We start from the raw sequence: 21,092 nt of genomic DNA, 5'->3' as shown, positions 1-21,092 counted from the left end.
AAATTGCCCCTAGGTGTGAATGTGAGAGTGGATGTGTGTGTGATTGAGGGCCTGAGACAGACTGGAGACCTGTCCAGGGTGAACCCCGCCTTCACCCATCAGTAGCCGGGATAGGCTCCGGCACCACCGCGACCCCGAAAGGGAAAAAGCGGCCAAGAAGATGAATGAATGAATGAAATTGTGATTTTGTGTTGGTATTGAAAGAAAAGTGTCAGTTTGCTTTAGAATCTCTTGTGTTTTGTTGTGAAGCCCATTTTAAAAATAAATGACATGTTAGCTTATGGTCCAAGACCATGAAGTTTTGATTCTTGAGTTCTTCTACATGATTCAACTCAACAGGCTCAGACAAAGTCAGTTTTTTAATTGATTCCAACTAACAAGATGTATGAAATTCTGTTTTACAAGGGAACATTTTAAGCTCTGGATATTGTGGAACCTAACAGAAATTTTCTATCTGTCCATCAATTTTCTGAACCCACCAAATCCTTTTTGGGGTCACAAGGTTGATGGAGCTCATCTTATCTCCTGCTAATGACGGGCTCCAGCAGGGTACACCCTGTACAGATCACCAGTCTGACACAAGGCCACACAACCATACACACTCTCACATTCACAACAAGGGACAGTTAATGTTCCCCAATTACTCTATGAAGCATGTTTTTGGACTGCGGGAGGAAGTTGGAGTCCCTAGAGTAAACCCATGCATGGAGAGAACATGCAAATTCCACACAGAAAGCTCCCAGATGGGTTTGAACCAGGCTCTACTTGTTGTGGGACAAGATTGCTTATAATACATTTTCATAGAGGGAAAAAAAAGTCAAGAAAATCTTTGCCTTTTGCCACACTAAGTTTTGCATCACTTTAGGGTTCCTCTAGAACAGGGGTCCCCAAACTTTTTCTTGTGAGGGCCACATAACAGTTTTCTTCTCTGATGTGGGGCCAGGGTTGGTTTGTGGGGTAACAGTATAGTGTAATGTTTTTCCAGATAGCCACACAAAATCACATTACTTTGTGTAAGGATTATTTTCTTTAATATTCACAGAGAAAATAATTCCAAACCAGTCCAAATCCTGGACCGTCATGGTTCTATTGAGATGTTGGAGAGCTCCAGCTCCTCACACAGGGCTCTTCTTAGTCATCTGGATCTTTCAGCTCCCAAGAGGCTCTTTAGGTAATTTTGTTGCTTTATTTAACTTATAAACAACTACATAAACATATGTGCAAAATGAATAACTAATGTAAAAAAAATGTTTTCATACTTATAAGTTTAAAACATGTTGAAGCTTTTATTTTCCGCAACATAAAACAATGCAGCCACAACCCTATTTTTTTTAGAGTCAGTCATTTTTTACGTCTTTGTGTTGATGTCGTTGCACCCGGCCCACTCTGTCTCTCCCTCATGTCCGCAAATGGCAATGAGCATTGCACATACACCGTCACGTGTGAGCTCAGCGGACTGCTCTGCACTTTTATGATCTCTCTGCGCAAAAACGTATTCCTCTGGCATGTTTGACTTAAAGAAAAAAAATCAAGAGTGGATTGAGAAGAAATGAGCAGCAGCACAAACAGAAAGTGAAACTTTTTTTCCCTTGTTTATAGGGGAAGATATTTTCTAAAAATAACTTTTGAAGGTGAAATCTGCGAATTAGGATTACAAATGTTAAGCTCCTCATTACACATTTGACACTTATCTCAGACAGACACGGACATTCAAATCCAGGATTATAGAATGAAAACAAAGATCTGATCATGATCAAAGATTCCTGTGGGTCTGCAGATCTTCGCATTTCTGGACAGTTGACATGGAGATTGATTGACAAGATCTCCAGCCAATCAGAACGTAGAACAGGCTGTGCTGTTTAAAAAGAAAAGCAGCAGCATGATCGTACTGAGACCAGGTGAACTGCAATGAGGAAAGAGAAGACTGGATTATGTTCTAGGGATTTGGGGGGTTCAGATAGGGGCACAAATTGTAGAAGAGTTCTGTGTGTGTCTCAATTAAATCGGCAGATTGAAAAACGCGAACTACGCGAGCTGTAGTGTTGAGATCCCTGCTCTAGATTAATTGGACAAAAGCCAAATAATGGTCAAGAATTATTTATAGAATTCTGCTAAGAGCAATGCTACCTTTCTTAACCTGCCATTTAGTCACGTGTTTTTCTCTGTGCATTTGTGGCATGAGTCTAAAGGTGGGTACACACCAAACGCGACTTGTGCGGCAGAGGCAGCCAGCTTTCATGCTGAGCCAATAGTACAGACGCAAATTGAGGCGACCTGAAGTCCTGTGGTGTGATTTCAGTGACGGGCACTGCAAGAAGGTCTGCCAGCAGCTCGATTTTAGGAGCTAGGCATGAATCGGGCCTCGGAGAAAAAATTTAAATATCTGAAATTTGACAGGGTGCCGCGTTGCATTTGCCAATCAGGAACCCAGTTTTGACCATTTGACGTTTTCAGTTACTTTATCAGCAGTTAGAATAATAATCCAAGGCGAGTGTTTTTGTCTTGAAATTCCATCATATCCTTGATCCGCTGGAGCTGCGGGGTTGCAGAACTTTTCTGTCTACTTTGGGTCGAAGGCAGGATACACTCTGGACAGATCGCCAGCTTTCACTTTTTCTCACTTGAGACATTTAAAAAAAGGAAAAAGGTCCCCTAATTTATCTTTTCCCCCTCGGGTTAATACTAGACAATGAGCCTACAAGCTCAGCCGCAGAGACACAGAAACACCACAGAAGCGGCTGTCATACAGACACAGCCCCCAGAGTGAGATTGAAGCCCTGGTAGCAGGAACATTTTTTAATGATCACATAGACCCAAACATGGAGACATGATTATTAATGTTTTTGTAGAACTCCTCACAGTAAATAAACCCAATCTCTCAACATCATCTGTGTCTTCCGTACATTCTAGGAGAGAAATCCACCGTTCCTTATAGCGATCATCCTGAAAACAATAGACGGTAGCTCCTCCCACATCCAGCCGCGGCTCAAGCTCAGGCAGGTGGCAAGCAGAAAATTGGCCTTGCGGTGAAAAAAGGGGCGGGCCACGCAAATTTTTCGCGCAAGCTGCATTCGGCGTAAATACACCTTAAATCTGGATCAAAACACACAAGTAGCAGTTTCTGTCATGATTCTGTGCTTAGGTTTAGTCATGTTCTGTATTCTCTGTCAGTCTCACCGTGTCCAGGTCAAATCATCCACAGCTGTCTTCATTTAGTTAATTACCCTCAGCCTATTTAAGTGTCTGGTCTTCAGTTCTGCATTGTCAGGTCATCTGTTTTGTTTAGTCACTGGTTTGTTCTCCTGTGGGTTTGTCATGTTTGAGTTTGTTCAGTAAATGTTTACATTTCCGCCAACGAGTCTTGTCTCCTGCGTTTGGGTCCTTCACCACCATTCATGACAGTTTCTTATTCCACTATATCACCCTGTCTGGAATGTATCCATCACATCCTGTCATTTGTAAAAATGTTTTTTCAGAAATAAAAAAGCAAAATAATTTTAAGTCTATTTTAAGTTTCCTCTTTGAGTTTCTGGTGAGCTACCCCATATGTGTTTCTTTGTTTTTTGTTCAGTTTTGTATACATTTTTTCATCACCAGACATATATGGCACAAAATTTCCCCAAATTCAAAAATGTGTGCTGTCTGTGGCTAGACTGAGTCATTTGACACCACCAGAGTGTAAAACTCTGCACAGAGGTGGAGGATTTTTTTTTTCCTGTCATTTTGGTGCAGAGACATTCGAACAATGTCCAATTTGTTTTGGATTCTTCTTTCTTATTTTGTACCAAAGAAACCCTTGTCATAGCTAACAATTGCAATATTCTTTAGGTCATCGATGTCAGGTAACTCAGTGTTGACCCCTTCCAGCAGTCCAACATTGAACACTGCGACAACATGAGGTGTGGTACACCCAACACAAAACTGCATGCCAAGAAACCAACAAAAGCATACATGCATCTTTAACAACTCAGAGTGCATGAGCCATCAGGTTCCTGGGCCCAAGTTCTCAAATTATGGCTCAGCTGGTCTATTCTGGGTCACAGGAGAGGAGTCAGAGTAGACTGAGAAGCCAGACATTTTTTCCTTTTTCCATATTGCTGTAAAAAGCAGAAAAAGAGGGTGAGACTGCAAATGACTTCCATGGACACAAGGTCTTTGGGGTTTCTGGAGGAAGCTTTACGAAGTGTTGAGGGGCTGCATTTCCCCAGCTTCACATCTGCAAAAGATTCATATGATCATCACATCGCTAAACAGTCTTATTTATTCACTTTTTCTTTCTGTATTTCTTCCTTTCTTGATTAAAATTTCCATTGGTCAGCATCAACGCAAGATGTGAGTGCAGATGGGGACTGACTAGTTTCACGTCACCTTCATATTGGCCTTTTCATCTACCTGGTCTCCATGGGTTCAACATGAAAAACATGTTTCCTTTAAGAAGTACAGTACTTTAGATAATAAACAGTTTGGATCATCCGCTCTGATAGAGGAGTTTTCTGCACAGCTGACCTTTGCTACTGCTAGTACAGGTACTTGATGCTAACCTCAGGCATTATGGAACCAAATTGGTTAAAAAGATCAATGCAAAGACATAAGAGATGGTCTCATGCAAGTGCGTGTGTTTGTACAGACAGATATTTTCATCCAGTAATTGCACCTGCTTCATTAAAATAAAACATTTTTTTAACATCCAAACTGAAACATACAGTTATAATTTGAAGGCAAATTCTGTGCTGTTACATGGCAGATCATTACAAGAACAAACTTAATAATTATCTGTGGCAAAGTAGTTACTTATGTTGCATCCATATAAAAAGTCCAGTTCTGCAGCTCTAAATGTGCTGTATGTGCTGAAACCAAAAGACTTTTGGGATCTGGGCATGCAAAGCCCCTAAGCAATGACCGCAGCCTAACAAGTGGAACAAAAAGTGAGTATGGAAAACACAGAATCATGACTTAAATTGAAAGCCATCCTTTGCGTTTTCAAGATTGAAAATAGATTTAGTGACATGAAAGAAAAATATATGAAAAATGGTGATGAACCTGAACTGGACTGAAGATGAATGAAAAATGCAACTGATGCAAAACTAAAATAACTTTGAAAGTCCTTCAGAAAAATCTGGAATTAGTGTTTCTTGAGACAATTTCATAAGAAGTCCTGCCTACCTGTAAGCAAATTGTAAAGATGTAGAACAAAAGTGTGGACAAGTAAGTGACCTCGGGTGTCTATAAATCAGTGTTGAGGATTGATACTCCTCAGTAGAAGCATTGTCAGAGGCCTGAAGATCAATTATTTATTCTGCTCAATCCACACTATCATTACCTTGTATTTTCAGTGACAGTTATTTTTATGTTTTTTTATGCATTTCCTTCATTTGAACTTCTAAATTAAGAGCCTGTAAGGTTGTAAAATGATGCCACTGAACACACCTGAAGGTGCAGGAAAAACCCCAGCAGAAAACAAGCCTGCACTCAATAACAGCGAGCATGGCTCTTTAAAAAATGTATACCTCATTACATTTTGGGGCCTCAATTCCGCAATGTCAGGGATTTCTATACTGCTTTTTGGCATACGTCTTCCTTGTATGCTACAAACAGAATTTGTTTGGTAATAAAACAGTAGAGAGATCAGACAAAGGTTCTACTTAAATGTGATGGTAGAGTATCCTCGCCCTCTTCCAGCTGCCCCTTATCGGTCAAGACTCAAGAGAAGCTTTGTTTTTTCTTCCTCTCTTTTGCTCTCATTCTTCAAATCAGCAAAGACCTGTGTAAAGAAGTGTGGGTCAGTGTTAATTTGAAGCATCTTGCCACTCATACGGTTAATGATGTCAAGGCAGCGGTCCCAGAAGGCCTCCTTCTCTGTTTCAACCAAGAAGGGCTTCAGAGGGTAGGAAATCTCATTGCCCATGTAGGAATACGATAGATAGAGGCAGGTGAGCAATGATGCCTGCAGCTCGCGCTCAGACACCATGTCAGCTGAGACCACATCTCGGCACAGCATGTAGAGGAAGACCACATTGGCTGGTGTGATAAAACCCTGGTCCTGCCAGCCCTGCAGGAGAAGTGAGCGATCCACACTGCGCAGCCACAGCACCGGGTCAGTAGGGGAGAGCCGTTTCAGTCGATAACAGCGGCGGCAAAGGAACTCTCCCAGGCTACGCATCAGTTCACTGGTGGATGCCTGAGTCCAGAGAAAGCATGCAAAGCGACACACATTCAGGGATGCCTGTACTCTTCCATGGCTGTGTTAAATAACTGTTTAATCTTACCTGGACGATGACACGTTTTGGCGTGCCAGCAGTGATGGAGGGCTGGATTCCAGGTCCTGTGATAGAATTTTTTTTTGCAACAACTGTAGCTACACTTGCCAAGGTCTTGGAGATTGGTAACTGGGACGAAGCAGTGATTGTTGTTGCAGAGGAGTCTTGGCTGGATGAGTAAGAGGAGAGGTTATTGCAGGACTGAGACTTCTTCAGCTTTAAGCTATTTGAGGCAGAATTGGTTGCAGTGGCTGCTGGGCTTTCAGGGGAACTCCCTTTCACACCATCTCCACCTTCTGCTGGAAGTTTCTTTGAACCCTTCCTTTTTGCAGATACTGCCACAATTCGTTTCCATGGGAGAGCATTAATGATTGATGGCCGTTTGAGAGACTTGGCTGATGCTGCAGCATCCTTGGCATTCCTGCTGTTTTGAACAGCTGTGTAGTGACCAACAGTGGCAGGACCATCCTCAAACAGAGCCGCCTTGCGGTAGCTTGGAGACAGCGATAGCACTGTTCCCATTATGCCTTGCAAAATGGTGAATGAAAAGTTTGAGGGAGCTCTGTCTTACTAGCGTTCACGAAGAGGAATGAGATAGAATCAAACGTTCTCCTGCAGGAAACTCAACCTGTAAACAAAAAGCAAACAGATCACAAACACACTAACTTATTTATGAGAAAACCACAGACAAAAAAACAATGACACACCTAAAGTGGACTTAAATCTGAACATAAATTCCAACTTTCAAACATGTTTTTGTTTCTAACCTTAAATCAGTAACTTGTTGCAAAGGGTGTTATGATGACTGCATTTCACTTATATTCATTTCAATATCAGCTTCTGGAGTAAAATTCTAAAAGAACAAAACTTTCTTTTTTTCACCCTATAAAATTCATCCACACAAAAAAATTTAAAGTCAAGCTAAAATCATCTTTTGATCTGTTGTAAAACTGTTCCCAGTGGTCTTTTAATAATGATGATGCAGTTCTTAGGCAAAATCAAAAACCTGTTTCATTTTCTAGGACAAAGTTACTGAAGAGCACCTAGAGTTCATCAGAAATTCAGGTCAGAGTTATTGGCGGAACTGTTGGTGGAAGATAAGACAACGTTTACACAGGATGCAATTCCAGTGTTAATGTTAAGTCAATGGAACAAACGTGATTTGAGGTTGCGATTTAAGCAGTACGGTAGGATTTGGCTGACTAAGCTAGAATTAAAATATTTAAATTGTGATGAGGTCCCTGCAACACTCAACCAATCAGTTATTCAACTTTGGGCCGACAACCTTTTCACTGACAGTGGGTAGAATACACATCCAGTATGGGGGATGGATCCGTTAGATCACCTTTCCATTTTCTTGACCCACTGTTTCCCTTTTAGGGGAACAGAGTTTTCAGAGCCAGTCCTGGTTACTGGCAAAAGCCTCTTTCATCCCTTCGTTGAAGAGATATTGAATGAATAATGGGTTAGTGGTTTGTGTTTTTCTTTGTTTAGATGTCAGACAAATGCTTAAAATTATGGTAGATGTTTATTCTACTGTCAAAGTGGTTTATTCTTAGAATACCATAATTTCCTTATTTAGATTTGACCTACAAATATATTTTTTTGAAAACTGGATTGTACATAATTATAAAAGAGAAAAAGAGTGATGTGCACCAAAGTCATTATGATTAAAAAAATTCCATGCTTGATTGTCTTGCATTTTTTATTCAAGTAAATCAGCTGCAGCAGGAGCATCTTATTTGACACAGGGAGTATTTTATTTTGAAAGGAACTTGGAAGTGCTGCTGTCCAAAGTAAAATAAGTTAAATTTGCCTAATGCAATGATGTAACCCAACGTTCGGGCGAGCCCTTCGGCGCGCTGGAGAACATCCTGCCCGAGACTCTGGAGGACCCTGCAGCAAAGCGTTGCTGTCTGCCGGGCAGCTTCATTCCCATGCTTCGCAAGACCCGGCTGTTCTTGCTCTTGGTCCCTCTCTGGCCCCTTGATCGGCCTGATGCCCCATCCTCACCCTGGGAGACTCCATCCTCCAGCACGTCAACAATAAGAGGTGCCACACGCACTCCATGTCAGGAGCAACAGACAAGGACATTCATAACTATACCCACCAGCTCTCCAGTAAACACCCCTCCACTTCAACAATTATAATACATGCAGGTACCAATGACATTAAGTTCCAGCAGTCTGAGACTTTGAAAACGGACTTCATTCATCTCATTCATCACATCCAGCAGTTAAACTTACAGTCCATCGTATCTGGACCGCTTCAGAGAAAGAGAAAGTTTAGAAAAACAATGTAACAGTCATTATGACTTTTTTAAAGACCAATTAAGAACCTACAACCAGCAGTAAAACAGGCAAGAACAGTTTATTTTTCAAAACTCATCACTGACAATAAACACAACCCCCGGTTTCTTTTTAAAACAATTGATTTTTTTATTGAACAAAGATTTGAATAAACCAATCATGCCTCACTCAGAAACTGCATGTGAGGACTTTGCGAACCACTTCGGGAGTAAAGTCAATGCTATAAGATCTAACCTTCAACCGGTACATAGCACTAATGTTATCAGGTCAGTGGCATTGTCTTTACTTGAGGAAACACTGGAGAGTTTAGTCCTGGTTGATGAGAAGACGCTTAGCTCAGAAATTTGGGTGTACTTTTTGACTCTGAGCTGAATTTTATTCCTCATATTAAAAAGGTCATTAAGACAAGATTTTATCATCTCAAAAATATCGCCAGCGTCCGCCCATTCCTCTTTCATGCCAGCACAGAGATGCTGATGCTTTTATATTTAGTTGTTCAGATTATTGTAATGCCCTGCTCTCTGGTTTACCTAAAAAATCTCTTACAAATTTACAATTATTACAGAACTCAGCAGCACGAGTTCTGACGAGGACCAGGGGGCGGGAACACATTAGACCAGTTTTAGAATCGCTGCATTCTCTCCCTGTGCTTTTCAGGGTTGATTTTAAAGTTCTCTTAATGGTTTATAAATGTTTTTACGGTCTTGGGCCTTCTCATCTCAATGATCTTCTTGTTAAGTATGAACCCTCGCGGACCCTGAGGTCCTCCGGCACCGGCCTGTTGGTTGTTCTTAAGGTAAGGACCAAAACACATGGTGAGGCTTTGTTTCATTATTACGATCCTCGTCTGTGGAACACCCTGCCAGAGAGCCTCAGGGCCGCAGAGACCGTAGAGGTTTTTAAGAAAAGGGTCAAGACCCACCTTTTTAATCTGGCTTTTAACTGACTTTTTGTTGGTTTTGAATTTTGTCTTTTGATGTTATCTTATTTATCTATTTATTTTTGACTTTTATGTGAATCAAATTTTTTACTATTTCTATTATATTAGTCTATTAACCCTGCTCTTACTATTATTATACTTACACTATTTAATTGTTTGTTTTAATTGTTTTAACTCGGGCTGTCAGATTTGTCGCGTTAAAAACGCATTAATCTGACGTGTGCTTGACGCCGACAATTTTTTTGATGCATTAATCGTGGACTTTCTCATACGTGCCTTTCCATACCGTGCGCGCGGGGGTCCCCCCTTTAACTCTCACTAGATCACGGGCGGGTCTCCAAACACCGAGCTGCGAGCTAAAACCGGCCGGCGCTAGGACCTGGAGAGCTCCTGCACTCTAACCCAGCTCCAGTTCGCGTCCAGTACCACGTCTGGTGGTACCGGCTCGCGTCCGGCGCCGCGTCCCGAGAGCTGCGGACCCCCGACATTCCAAACAGCAAGCGCACCGGGGGGCGTTTTAAATGTTCTGGAGGTTTAAGCGTGATCCAGCCCCAGCATAGCGGTCTGTCTGCCGGCATATTCATCGTGAGCTCCGCTGGACACGTCGCTGCATCGAGCTGCAGCCAGAGAACGCGGCGGCAGTAACAGACTGTCAAACTATCCACAGTGTATCCCGCTTTTCTCAGTCTTTAATGTTTTAAAAAACAAAAGTTCATTGGAAATGATAAATCTCTATTTCATTTATTACTGTAGTTCAGCAGAGGAGGAAAAGATTTGGTCCTGACAAAAAATGAACATGAAAGTGTTATGGAAATGTTATTTTTGATGTTTTTTTAATTTTATTTTACTGAACGTTGATTGAAGTTTTGAATTTAAAATGCCCTTCACTTGCACTTGGGCTTTTGTTAGGCATTTTATGTTACAGCCTTTTATTGTTAAGAAAGTTTATCTCAATACAATGTTACAAAATAAAGTATTTCTGAAGAAAACTATTAATTTTGCTATTCTTGTTTTCAAAATTAATGTAGAACTACTAAATTCCACGAAGCACACATTTTTTTTCCTTAAAAAAAGGCCACATGTAAATTTGCGATTAATCGCGAGTTAACTCTGGAAATGCGATTAATCGCGATTAAAAATCTTAATCGCCTGACAGCTCTAGTTTTAACTGATTTTTATTTATTTTATATATTTCAAAAACTCCAGTGTTTCCTCACGGGGATCCCCTGTTCCAGGGTTCCCTCTGCTGGTGTGCCATTGTTGCAGTGCCTGTTCTCATTGGGGCGGTGGCCCCTGTGGTCAAACTGGGCCTTGGATTAGATGGATCCCCGTAATACAGTTTCTTCACAGCAGTACCCAGCCAGACTGTTTTCTTAGACTGTTTTCTTAAAGCTGCAGTTCTTAAGTCTTTGTTCAGTTCTTTTCTTGTTTTTTTTTTTTTTAATATTATATTGAGGGAGGGAGAAACTGGGGAAGGGAGGGGTACTCATTCTGTGTAAAAGTCCTTTTCTCATTTTGTGTATTTGTTTTTTAACACACTGTCTTTTTAATGTATTTTGTTTGATTTTATGATAAGCGCTTTGAGCTTTTTCGGAATAAAAGACGCTATATTAATGAACTAAGTTTGAGTTAAGTTTGAGTTAATCAAAAATAGAGCTGTGGATCGTTGCTTAGGTGGCGATCCAATTCGATTCACGAATCAAGCTCAACAATCACAAATCGAACCACGATTCTTACTTTTTAATATAATGTTTGTTGCTATGTGTATGTCTATCTACTGGATGGATGAAAATTTAAATTATTTGTTTTGAATCAGCATAATTTATACATTTATTTAGAACAAGAGATCAGAATGAACAAAACTGATAAAAACACAAGGATTTAGATAGAAAGAAATGGTGTGTATCATTTTAACATTTATAAAGGATATAAATGTCAGCATTTCCCCATCTGGCTCCACACCTGACCACCAGAGGGAGCGGTCTGGCGTCTGGTTTCAACGTCTGGGCCACGACTCTCCGTGCCAGACAAATTCACAGGGAAACCAGAACAGTGTCCCGGCTTCCTGATGCAATGTCAGCTCTACCTCCACCGACAGGCTGCTCATTATCCCACTTAGGAGCCAGGGTTTCATTCTAATGTTCTTTACTGTCTGGTGATGTGTTAGAGTGGTTGGCCGCCGTGTGGACAGGAGGAACCTTGCCGTTTCATTCCTACACTGAATTTACCCGGTTCCTTCGTTCAGTGTTTCATAATGCTGCTGATGGGAGGGATCCAGGAGAACAGCTCATTGACATCAAGCAAAGCACCGACACAGCTTCTGCTGAATCACTGAGATTTTGGACTTTGGCTGCCCAGACCTCCTGGTCTGCCGACAGTTTGAAGACCGTTTACCGCCGAGGACTTTTAGAGAGCTCCAGCAAGAAATCGCCTGCCGTGATGAAGATTTGGACCTCGATCGGCTCATTGCCTTAACCAACCCTTATCATTCTGACTCTACCCCCATGGTCCCACGCTCCATTCAAGGTCCCGCTGGCAAACCCATCCACTGGGAACCACTCGCCTCACACCCTAAGAATGCAGAGAACATTTGTGCCTCTACTGCTGCAACCCGGGTCATCTGCAGTCCTGACCATCCCCCGCAGCGGTCGGCGGGCTGGTGAGTGATTCTTTCCCTACCTTCAAGATTCCCATCACTCTAATGATCAATGATAAATGTACGTATTAAAACCAGAGCCATGATAGATTCAGGGGCTGCTGGAAATTTCAGTGATCTAGCGTTTGCCCATGATAACGCCATCCTTTTGCTTCCCTGCGGATCGAAGGTGGCAGTTTCAGCCCTAGATGGAGGCCCCCTTGGTTCCGGGAGGATCAAGTTTCTCACACCAGATGTCCAACTCCGAGCCCAGAATTCTCATCTTGAAAAAATCAGCTTATTTGCCATAGACTCACCACATTGTGCCTTCATCCTGGGGATGCCATGGCTAGAGACGCATGATCCCTCCATCATCTGGTCCACCAAGGAACTGTGTTTCACCTCACCCAACTGCTTCAAGAACCATCACCCGCAACGGGACCGCTTCAACGAGGAGGGGTCTAGATGTCAGGTCGCTACCACTGAGTTAACTTTGCACACCCAGACCCTCTGAATTGCTCCCTTCCCAATATGAGGACCCCCAGGAGGCGCTCAATAAACAGAACACCACGCGCCTGCCACCACATCTGTCCTATGAGTGTGCTTCAACCTGGAGCCACACCACAGAGGGGAAGAATTTTCCCGCTATCTCAACCTGAGACCGAGGCCATGCAAAAGTACATCAAGGATGAGCTGCAAAAGGGGTTCATACGACCCTCCACATCTCTGGCGTCCGCTGTATTCTTTTTTGTTAAGAAGGATGGGGGACCCCCTGTATTGATTACCATAACCTGGATGAAATTACGATCAAATACCGTTACCTGTTACCCCTGGTCCCATCCGCCCTGGAAATACTACGCCAAGCACATTTCTTTACAAAACTCGACCTGTAAAGAGCATACAATCTTGTATGTATTCATAAGGGAGACGAGTGGAAAACAGCGTTCTCCACTACCTCCGGTCACCACGAATATCTTGTAATGCCCTTCGGACTGTGCAATGCCCCTTTAGTTTTCCAAGTGTTCGTTAATGACGTTTTCAGAGACATGCTCAATCATTTTGTCATTGTTTACGTCGACGATATCCTGATATACTCGCCTTCCTGATGAAAACGTCTCCCATGCAGGCACGTGAACATATAGGGCCTTAGGGGTGCTTGAGCACCTGCCCCTTTTGCCTTGTATTAAAAAGTGCCCTTATGTTCTGCTTTCCTTCATTGTTATTATGTTATTATTTTGTAACAATTTTATTTGTATTTATATTAATTAACTCTTGTTAGTGATAAAAGAAAAAAACGTTGCTTTCTCACTACAGGTCTATAACTAAATTAATCTGTTTAATCATGTCATATTTTCAGATTGCCTTCTTTAAATTCTGTTTCATTACAATTTTTTTTTTTTTTGTATTAAAATCTTAGAAATCATTACAAAATCATGTGTTTAGAGGACAGGATGCAAAAGAGTTTAGCCAGATGTGAATATAGAACAAGAGTCCCTTTGGGTTCAACCATCAAAACCAGGAAAATGTGGTTAAACCCAAAATGCAGGAAACTGGGCTTGGTGGTAGAAACATAAAAATGTAATAAATAAACTAAAACAGGACAAAAACCCATGGAGAAATAAAGATGGAGAAAATGACAGAGTAGAACTGAAAACCAGATACTTTTATGTACTGAGGACAGTTAATAGAAATGAAAACAGCTGCAGATGATCAACATGAACCTGGAGTGACTGACAGGAGACAGAATAAAACTAAAACTTTAACTTTTAGTCATGAATCAGGGATCTTGGACGTCGCGAGTAGTCATACCTGAATTTTCAGGAGCAAATCGTGAGTATCCTAGCACCCGGATACTCGTTACAGCCAAAATCAAAACCCCCCAAATAGGTTGTGCTGTCCAAACTGGGTGGGACAATCTTTCTGTTAGCACTCTAATCTGTAAAACGGAGCGGTATTTTACTGTAATATCTGTAAACAACAATAATGTAGCCACGAGGGGGCCCAAGCCAGGGTCTCATTGTGCCGGTCCCAAGCCCAGATAAATACAGAGGGTTGTGTCAGGAAGGGCATCCGACGTAAAATCTTGCCAAATCAAATATGCGAATCAGACCTACGAAATCCATACCGGATCGGTCGAGGCCCGGGTTAACAACGACCGCCATCGGTGCTGTTCACCGACAGGGTGCCGGTGGAAATTGGACTACTGTTGGTGGAAGAAGGAGAGGAGGAAGGCGGGTTCGTAGGGAGAGAGAGAAGAGGAAAGTCACTAGTGTTGGACTGAGAGTTGGGACTTTGAATGTTGGAACTATGACAGGAAAGGGTAGAGAGTTAGTGGACATGATGCAGAGGAGAAAGGTAGACATACTGTGTGTCCAGGAGACCAGGTGGAAAGGTAGCAAGGCTAGAAGTTTAGGAGCAGGGTTCAAGTTGTTCTATCATGGTGGAGATGGGAAGAGAAATGGAGTAGGAGTTATCCTAAAGGAGGAGTTTGTTAGGAGTGTTGTGGAGGTAAAAAGAGTGTCAGATAGAGTGATGAGTCTGAAGATAGAAATGGAGGGTGTCATGTTCAATGTTGTTAGTGGGTATGCCCCACAGGTAGGATGTGAGCTGGAAGAGAAGGAGAAGTTCTGGTTGGATCTTGATGAAGTGATGATGAGCATCCCTGGAAATGAGAGAGTTGTCATTGGTGCAGATTTCAATGGTCATGTTGGTGCAGGAAACCGAGGTGATGAGGAGGTGATGGGCAGGTTTGGTATCCAGGAGAGGAATGTAGAAGGACAGATGGTGGTTGATTTTGCAAAAAAGATGGAAATGGCGATAGTGAATACATTCTTTGAGAAGAGACAGGAACATAGAGTGACCTATAAGAGTGGAGGTAGAAGCACACAGATAGACTACATCTTGTGTAGACGGTGTAATCTGAAGGAGATCAGTGACTGTAAAGTAGTGGTTGGTGAGAGTGTTTCCAGACAGCACAGGATGGTGGTGTGTAGAATGACTCTGGTGGTGAAGAAGATGAAGAAAGAGAGGGCAAAGGCAGAGAAGAGGACAAACTGGTGGAAGCTGAAAAAAGAAGATTGTTGCATGACTTTTAAGAAACAGTTGAAACAGGCTCTGGGTGGTCAGGAGGTACTCCCAGATGACTGGATAACTACAGCTAATGTGATCAGGGAGACAGGTAGGAGTGTACTTGGTGTGTCATCAGGAAAGAGAGTTGATAAGGAGACTTGGTGGTGGAATGAGGAGGTGCAGGAGTGTATACGGAGTAAGAGACTAGCTAAGAAGAAGTGGGACACTGAGAGGACTGAGGAGAGTAGACAGGAGTACAGGGAGATGCAGCGTAAGGTGAAAGTAGAGGTGTCAAAGGCCAAACAAAGAGCTTATGATGACTTGTACGCTAGGTTGGGTAGTAAGGAGGGAGAGACTGACCTGTACAGACTAGCAAGGCAGAGAGATCGAGATGGGAAGGACATGCAGCAGGTTAGGGTGATCAAGGATAGGAATGGTAATGTGGTGACAGGTGTCAGTGGTGTAATGGAAAGATGGAAAGAATACTTTGAAGAGTTGATGAATGAAGAGAATGAGAGAGAACAAAGAGTAGAAGAGGTGACGGTTGTGGAGCAGGAAGTAAGAAAGATTAGTAAAGGTGAAGTGAGAGGGGCTTTGAAGAGGATGAAGAGTGGAAAGGCTCTTGGTCCTGATGATATACCTGTGTAGGTATGGAAGTGTCTTGGAGAGACGGCAGTGGAGTTTTTGACCAGGTTGTTCAACAGGATCTTAGGTGGTGAGAAGATGCCTGAGGAATGGAGGAGAAGTGGAGAAAAGTGTCAGGTGTGATGTGTGACAGAAGAGTTTCAGCACAAATGAAAGGAAAGGTGTACAAGACTGTGGTGAGACCAGCCATGTTGTTTGGACTAGAAACAGTGGGACTGAAGAAAAGACAGGAAGCAGAGCTGGAGGTAGCAGAGATGAAGATACTGAGGTTTTCTTTGGGAGTGACCAGGATGGATAGGATCTCTCCACTCTCACCACCTGCTCCACTGACGGATGAAAACACACGCGGATGGCAGAGCGGCCGCGAGTGAACAGCTCCAGGCTGTATCTGCATTTTTCTAAAGAAGATGCAGACAGCTCTTGTTGTTTCCAATGTAACAAAAACATGGATCGTAAGGACAGAAACGCAGTAAGCTGTCCAAACCCCACGCTAAATTATATCAGATTCTAGCAGAGTAGTGTGGAGCGTCTGACCATCCAAATGAGACGTCTAGCAGTGTTATTGATCCAACAGGTGTGTATTTTATCGGTACACACATGGAGCACGTGACTTAAGTGTTGATTATCAAAGATAAGTGCAGGAAATTTTGTAATGGATCACAAAACTCATGGTTCAGATTGTGTTACTGTTTAAGGTCACGATTCAGATCATTTTTCAGATCAGTAAAGTGGCAAAAAAACAACTGGAAAAAACAAGAAGATAAAAGCCTAAAATTTATTTTTTGAAAAGCTTTAAAACATATATTTGAGAAAACACAAAGTATGTCAAAGCATAAATATACAGTATTTAGGCTCAACAGTACAGAGTAATGGAGAGTGTGGAAAAGAAGTGAAGAGGAGAGTGCAAGCAGGTTGGAATGGGTGGAGAAAAGTGTCAGGTGTGATGTGTGACAGAAGAGTTTCAGCACAAATGAAAGGAAAGGTGTACAAGACTGTGGTGAGACCAGCCATGTTGTTTGGACTAGAAACAGTGGGACTGAAGAAAAGACAGGAAGCAGAGCTGGAGGTAGCAGAGATGAAGATGCTGAGGTTCTCTTTGGGAGTGACCAGGATGGATAGGATCAGGAATGAATACATCAGAGGGACAGCACATGTTAGAGGTTTTGGAGATAAAGTCAGAGAGGCCAGACTGAGATGGTTTGGACATGTTCAGAGGAGAGACAGTGAATATATTGGTAGAAGGATGCTGAGTCTAGAGCTGCCAGGAAAGAGGTCTAGAGGAAGACCAAAGAGGAGGTTTATGGATGCAGTGAATGAAGACATGAAGGTGGCTGGTGTTAGAGTGGAGGATGCTGAAGACAGGAGTAGATGGAGGAAACTGATTCGCTGTGGTGACCCCTGAAGGGAAAAGCTGAGATGAAAAGAAGATTTGTAAACAACAATGAATTTGAAAATGATCACGGTCACTACTGTAATAATGAGCATAATACTAAAAGGAAAAAGAAGGTAACTTTGTGTTTCCACGTGCTTTGCCAGAATGGATTTATCTTTTTATAAATGTTTGAGTTTAAACTGCGTGTGAGTGTTAAAATTAATTATTTTACAGTGTAGTTCTTCTGTATTATCTATTTCCTTTCTGCATTCAAGCTTTCCATAATCATCTATTCCTGAAACTTTTTCAAGATCTGGAAATCCTATTTCCTTGCATTCAACTTTTTTTTCTTATTTAAACATTACAACTAAAGGTTTGATCAACATGCTTTATAAAATACACTAACACTATAAATAACAGACAGGCTCCTTGATTAGAGGGAGTACATTTTCATCTTGTTTTTTATCGTAAATTTCTTGCATCCAGCAAAATACATTTGCCACTCCGCCAACTGCCAGCTAAGACCTGATATTTAACTAAATATATAATTACTATTATTGTTATTATTATTAATTTGAGAAAACAATTATTAGCAAGTAAGACATTTAATTAGGGCTTTCATTTGGTGTTTCAAAATGCAGGCATCCATCTTAGTTCCAAAATGGAAGCCTTGGATCCTCCCCTCAGTCCCAAGCAACACAAGTGAGCATCAGCACATTCATCCACACATCCTTCATTTTTTGTGATGCGTTACCTTTCAATTATTATTTTTTTTATGTTTATTTGCGTTGGGCTATGATTATGTCACCTTATTTGCTTTTGTCGAGTTCCCCTACCTTCTAATGAATGCGCTCTCCTTTATTGCAGGTCCCGCATTCTAGCCCACCACCTCCTCTTGGTGCACAAAAAGTCCCGAAAATGTGAAATCTGGTGGTCGGTGTCACTGCAGCATCATGTGCGTAAAAAATAAAAAATCAAACGTTTCTACAGAGTCCCGCGGTACGTCATAGACACGCGGCTCTGTCTTCACAACAGGCGTCTCTCTCCTTCAGCTCCGCACACACGGAGCGCGGTGGGGGGGATGCGTGCGGGTGTAGGCTTCGCTCCTGTGCTCGGAGAAGTGGAAAGATGTCTTCCATTGAGAAATAAAATTCAGTCTGCCCGCTGTTAATGGTGCCTTGCCACTATGGTCATTGAAATAGCCCAGCAGACGTCGGTTCAATAAACCAAGTACAGAGAAAAGCGCAGAGAAATGGCCGCTGCAAAATCAAAAAAACAGACGGTGGCTTATTCCATCAGCGGTGAAAATCTTTCTGTGAGGAAGAGGGAACGACTCTGCTTCGATGCGGGTATCTGCAGTTATTCGGGTTGGATGCGGGAGAGAAACCCCGCCCCGTCATTGGCTAATGTGGGGATGCTGGGAGCCCTCCCCGCCGCAGTGAGCTCAACCTATCACGGAGCTCTGTCCGTGGTGCTGAAACAGCCCAGGAGCGGCGCAGTGCAGTTTGCTTGAACAACCCGGGCCCCGCTGACACAGGCGGAACGAGCTGCTGCTCTCTGATCAACAAATGTTGTTTCAATATCATGATCGACCTTTGACCATTTTAGACCGTTTAAAAAACAGAAGGGAAAGATTTTTGCTTCCGGTATTGCTGCTTCATTATTGGTTAAAATACATATGTAAGCCATACATTTGACAAAATAATAATAATAATAATAATAATAAGAGAATTGTTTCATCTACTCGGATTATTTTTATCAAGAAAACAACATTTGTACATTTAGTAAGGTAACAGTATATAAGTAACAAACTATGTATTTTTATGAATACTTGTTTTTTGTCCTGCAGCTGAACAAACAGGTCAGAGCTGGAGGCCTCTTGTGTTCAACACATTTTGCTGTTACAATAGAAGGCTATGAGTTTTTGGACACACAATGTATTTACATTGCTCACAAAAATTAAAAGAACCCTTTTTTTATTGGGCCTGGCACGAATTGAATTAAAACTGTCTGATAATTTTCTGGTTGGTTAAGCAGCTGAGGGCCTCTTTAATCAATTTCAGCTGTATTGGTGTTCATGGAATTAACAACAGGTGCACTTCAGTGGCAACAATTAGAAAACCCTCCAAACAGGACTGGTGTTACATGTGGAGGTCATTTCAAGTTTCTCCCTCTTGATCTTTTTTGGCTGGTTTTCCACTCGTGCTGATTTTGGCTTGATAATTATCTCTACTGGCAGTATGAGGAGATTCCTTAACCCTACAGAAGTTGAACAGGTTGTCCAACTTCTCCAGGATGGCACATCCACACGTGCTGCAGCAAGAAGGTTTAATGTGTCTCCCAGCACAATCTCCAGAACATGGAGGAGATTTCAGGAGACTGGTGGTTATTCTGGGAGAGCTGGACAGGGCCGTAGAAGGTCCTCAACCCCTCAGCAGGACCCATACCTGCTCCTTTGTGCAAGGCGGAACAGGCTGAGCACTGCTCGTGCCCTACAGAATGACCTCCAGAGGGCCACTGGTGTGAATGTCTCTACCCAAACAATCAGGAACAGACTTCATGAAGGTGGCCTGAGGGCCCCACGTCCTGTAGTGGGCCCTGTGCTCACTGCCCAGCACCTTGGAGCTCCACTGGCATTTGCTCAAGAACACCAGAATTGGCAAGTCCGCCACTGGCGCCCTGTACTTTTCACAGACGAGAGCAGGTTCACCCTGAGCACCTGTGATAGACGTGAAAGAGTCTGGAGAAGACAAGGAGAACGTTATGCTGCCTGCAACGTGGTTCAACATGACAGGTTTGGTGGTGGGTCAGTGATGGTCTGGGGAGGCATATCCATGGAGGGACGCACAGACCTCTACTGCCTAGGAAATGGTGCTCTGACTGCCATAAGGTATCCAGATGAAATCCTTGAACCCATTGTCAGACCCTACGCTGGTGCAGTAGGTCCTGGTTTCCTCCTAATGCACGACAATGCCCGGCCTCACGTGTCAAGAGTATGCAGGCAGTACCTGGAGGATGAAGGAATTGAAACAATTGAATGGCCTTCACCATCCCCTGACTTAAACCCAATAGAACATCTCTGGGACATTATGTTTGGGTCCATTAGGCGCCGCCAGGTTGCTCCTCAGACTGTACAACAGCTCAGGGATGCTCTCACACAGATCTGGGAGGAAATGCCACAAGACACAGCCCAGTCTCAGTAAAATGCGTACATATGCCACGATTTGGGAAATACCGTGTATAATATACGCCAAAACTGGTTTTTGCGTGCATATAATACGCGCGGTCCTAAACGTGTTAAAATGTGTTTTCCACGTTTGACACATCCCCTGGTGGAGGCGTGAGCATCACAGACAGCCCCACAAACGAACAATTTGCTTTTCTAACCCTAACCATAACCGTAATCCTAACCTTAACCAGGAACGACGTCATTTAGAAAAGAGCCAGAGGATTTCTGACCACGTGATCAAAATGAAACCTAAAAAGTCATGTATATTGTACGCCGGCGCAACCCATTCTCTACCATTGCGTATCATATGCACGCAAAAAGCGTGTTTGGCGTATATTATACACTGTATTTCAGAGTGCAAAGTCGTGGAATCTACACAACTGAGCCTCTGTAGGCTGAAAACTTTTATTTCCATTAAAAGACTTGGCATCCTATTGTTCCTAAGACACTGCCCTGTCGTTATTTGTATAGATATCCAACTTCATATTGAGATCTGATGCATGTGTTTCTGTAAAGTGCTCCTTAAATTTTTGTGAGCAGTATTTGTATGAACCCCTTTTATATATGAGGCTAAACTTTTATATTAATGATGTTTGAATAAAGAAGAATAAGAGAAAAGGAGAGAGTGGGATGTTT

General features: G+C 42.5%; 1 protein-coding gene across 2 annotated transcripts; it reads right to left on the bottom strand.

The window, feature by feature from the left end:
* Window positions 1-1,008: 1,008 nt before the first annotated feature.
* On the bottom strand, window positions 1,009-18,587 carry LOC112141961 (cyclin-dependent kinase 5 activator 1). 2 transcript variants are annotated; one of them, XM_024265182.2, is made up of 4 exons: window positions 18,064-18,587; window positions 15,851-15,937; window positions 6,267-6,885; window positions 1,009-6,178 (listed from the first exon to the last, which is right to left on the bottom strand). In XM_024265182.2, exons 3-4 carry the CDS (start codon window positions 6,777-6,779, stop codon window positions 5,687-5,689), a joined length of 1,005 nt encoding a protein of 334 aa, XP_024120950.1. In that variant the 5' UTR covers window positions 6,780-6,885; window positions 15,851-15,937; window positions 18,064-18,587; the 3' UTR covers window positions 1,009-5,686. The 2 variants fall into 2 exon arrangements, with proteins under 2 accessions (XP_024120950.1, XP_024120949.1); XM_024265181.2 differs by lacking the exon at window positions 15,851-15,937.
* Between the last annotated feature and the right edge of the window lie 2,505 nt (window positions 18,588-21,092).

This window comes from Oryzias melastigma, linkage group LG8 (assembly GCF_002922805.2).
Source record: "Oryzias melastigma strain HK-1 linkage group LG8, ASM292280v2, whole genome shotgun sequence".
In the NCBI taxonomy this organism is placed as follows: Eukaryota; Metazoa; Chordata; class Actinopteri; order Beloniformes; family Adrianichthyidae; genus Oryzias; species Oryzias melastigma.
This window is presented reverse-complemented; position numbering and strand designations above follow the sequence as displayed.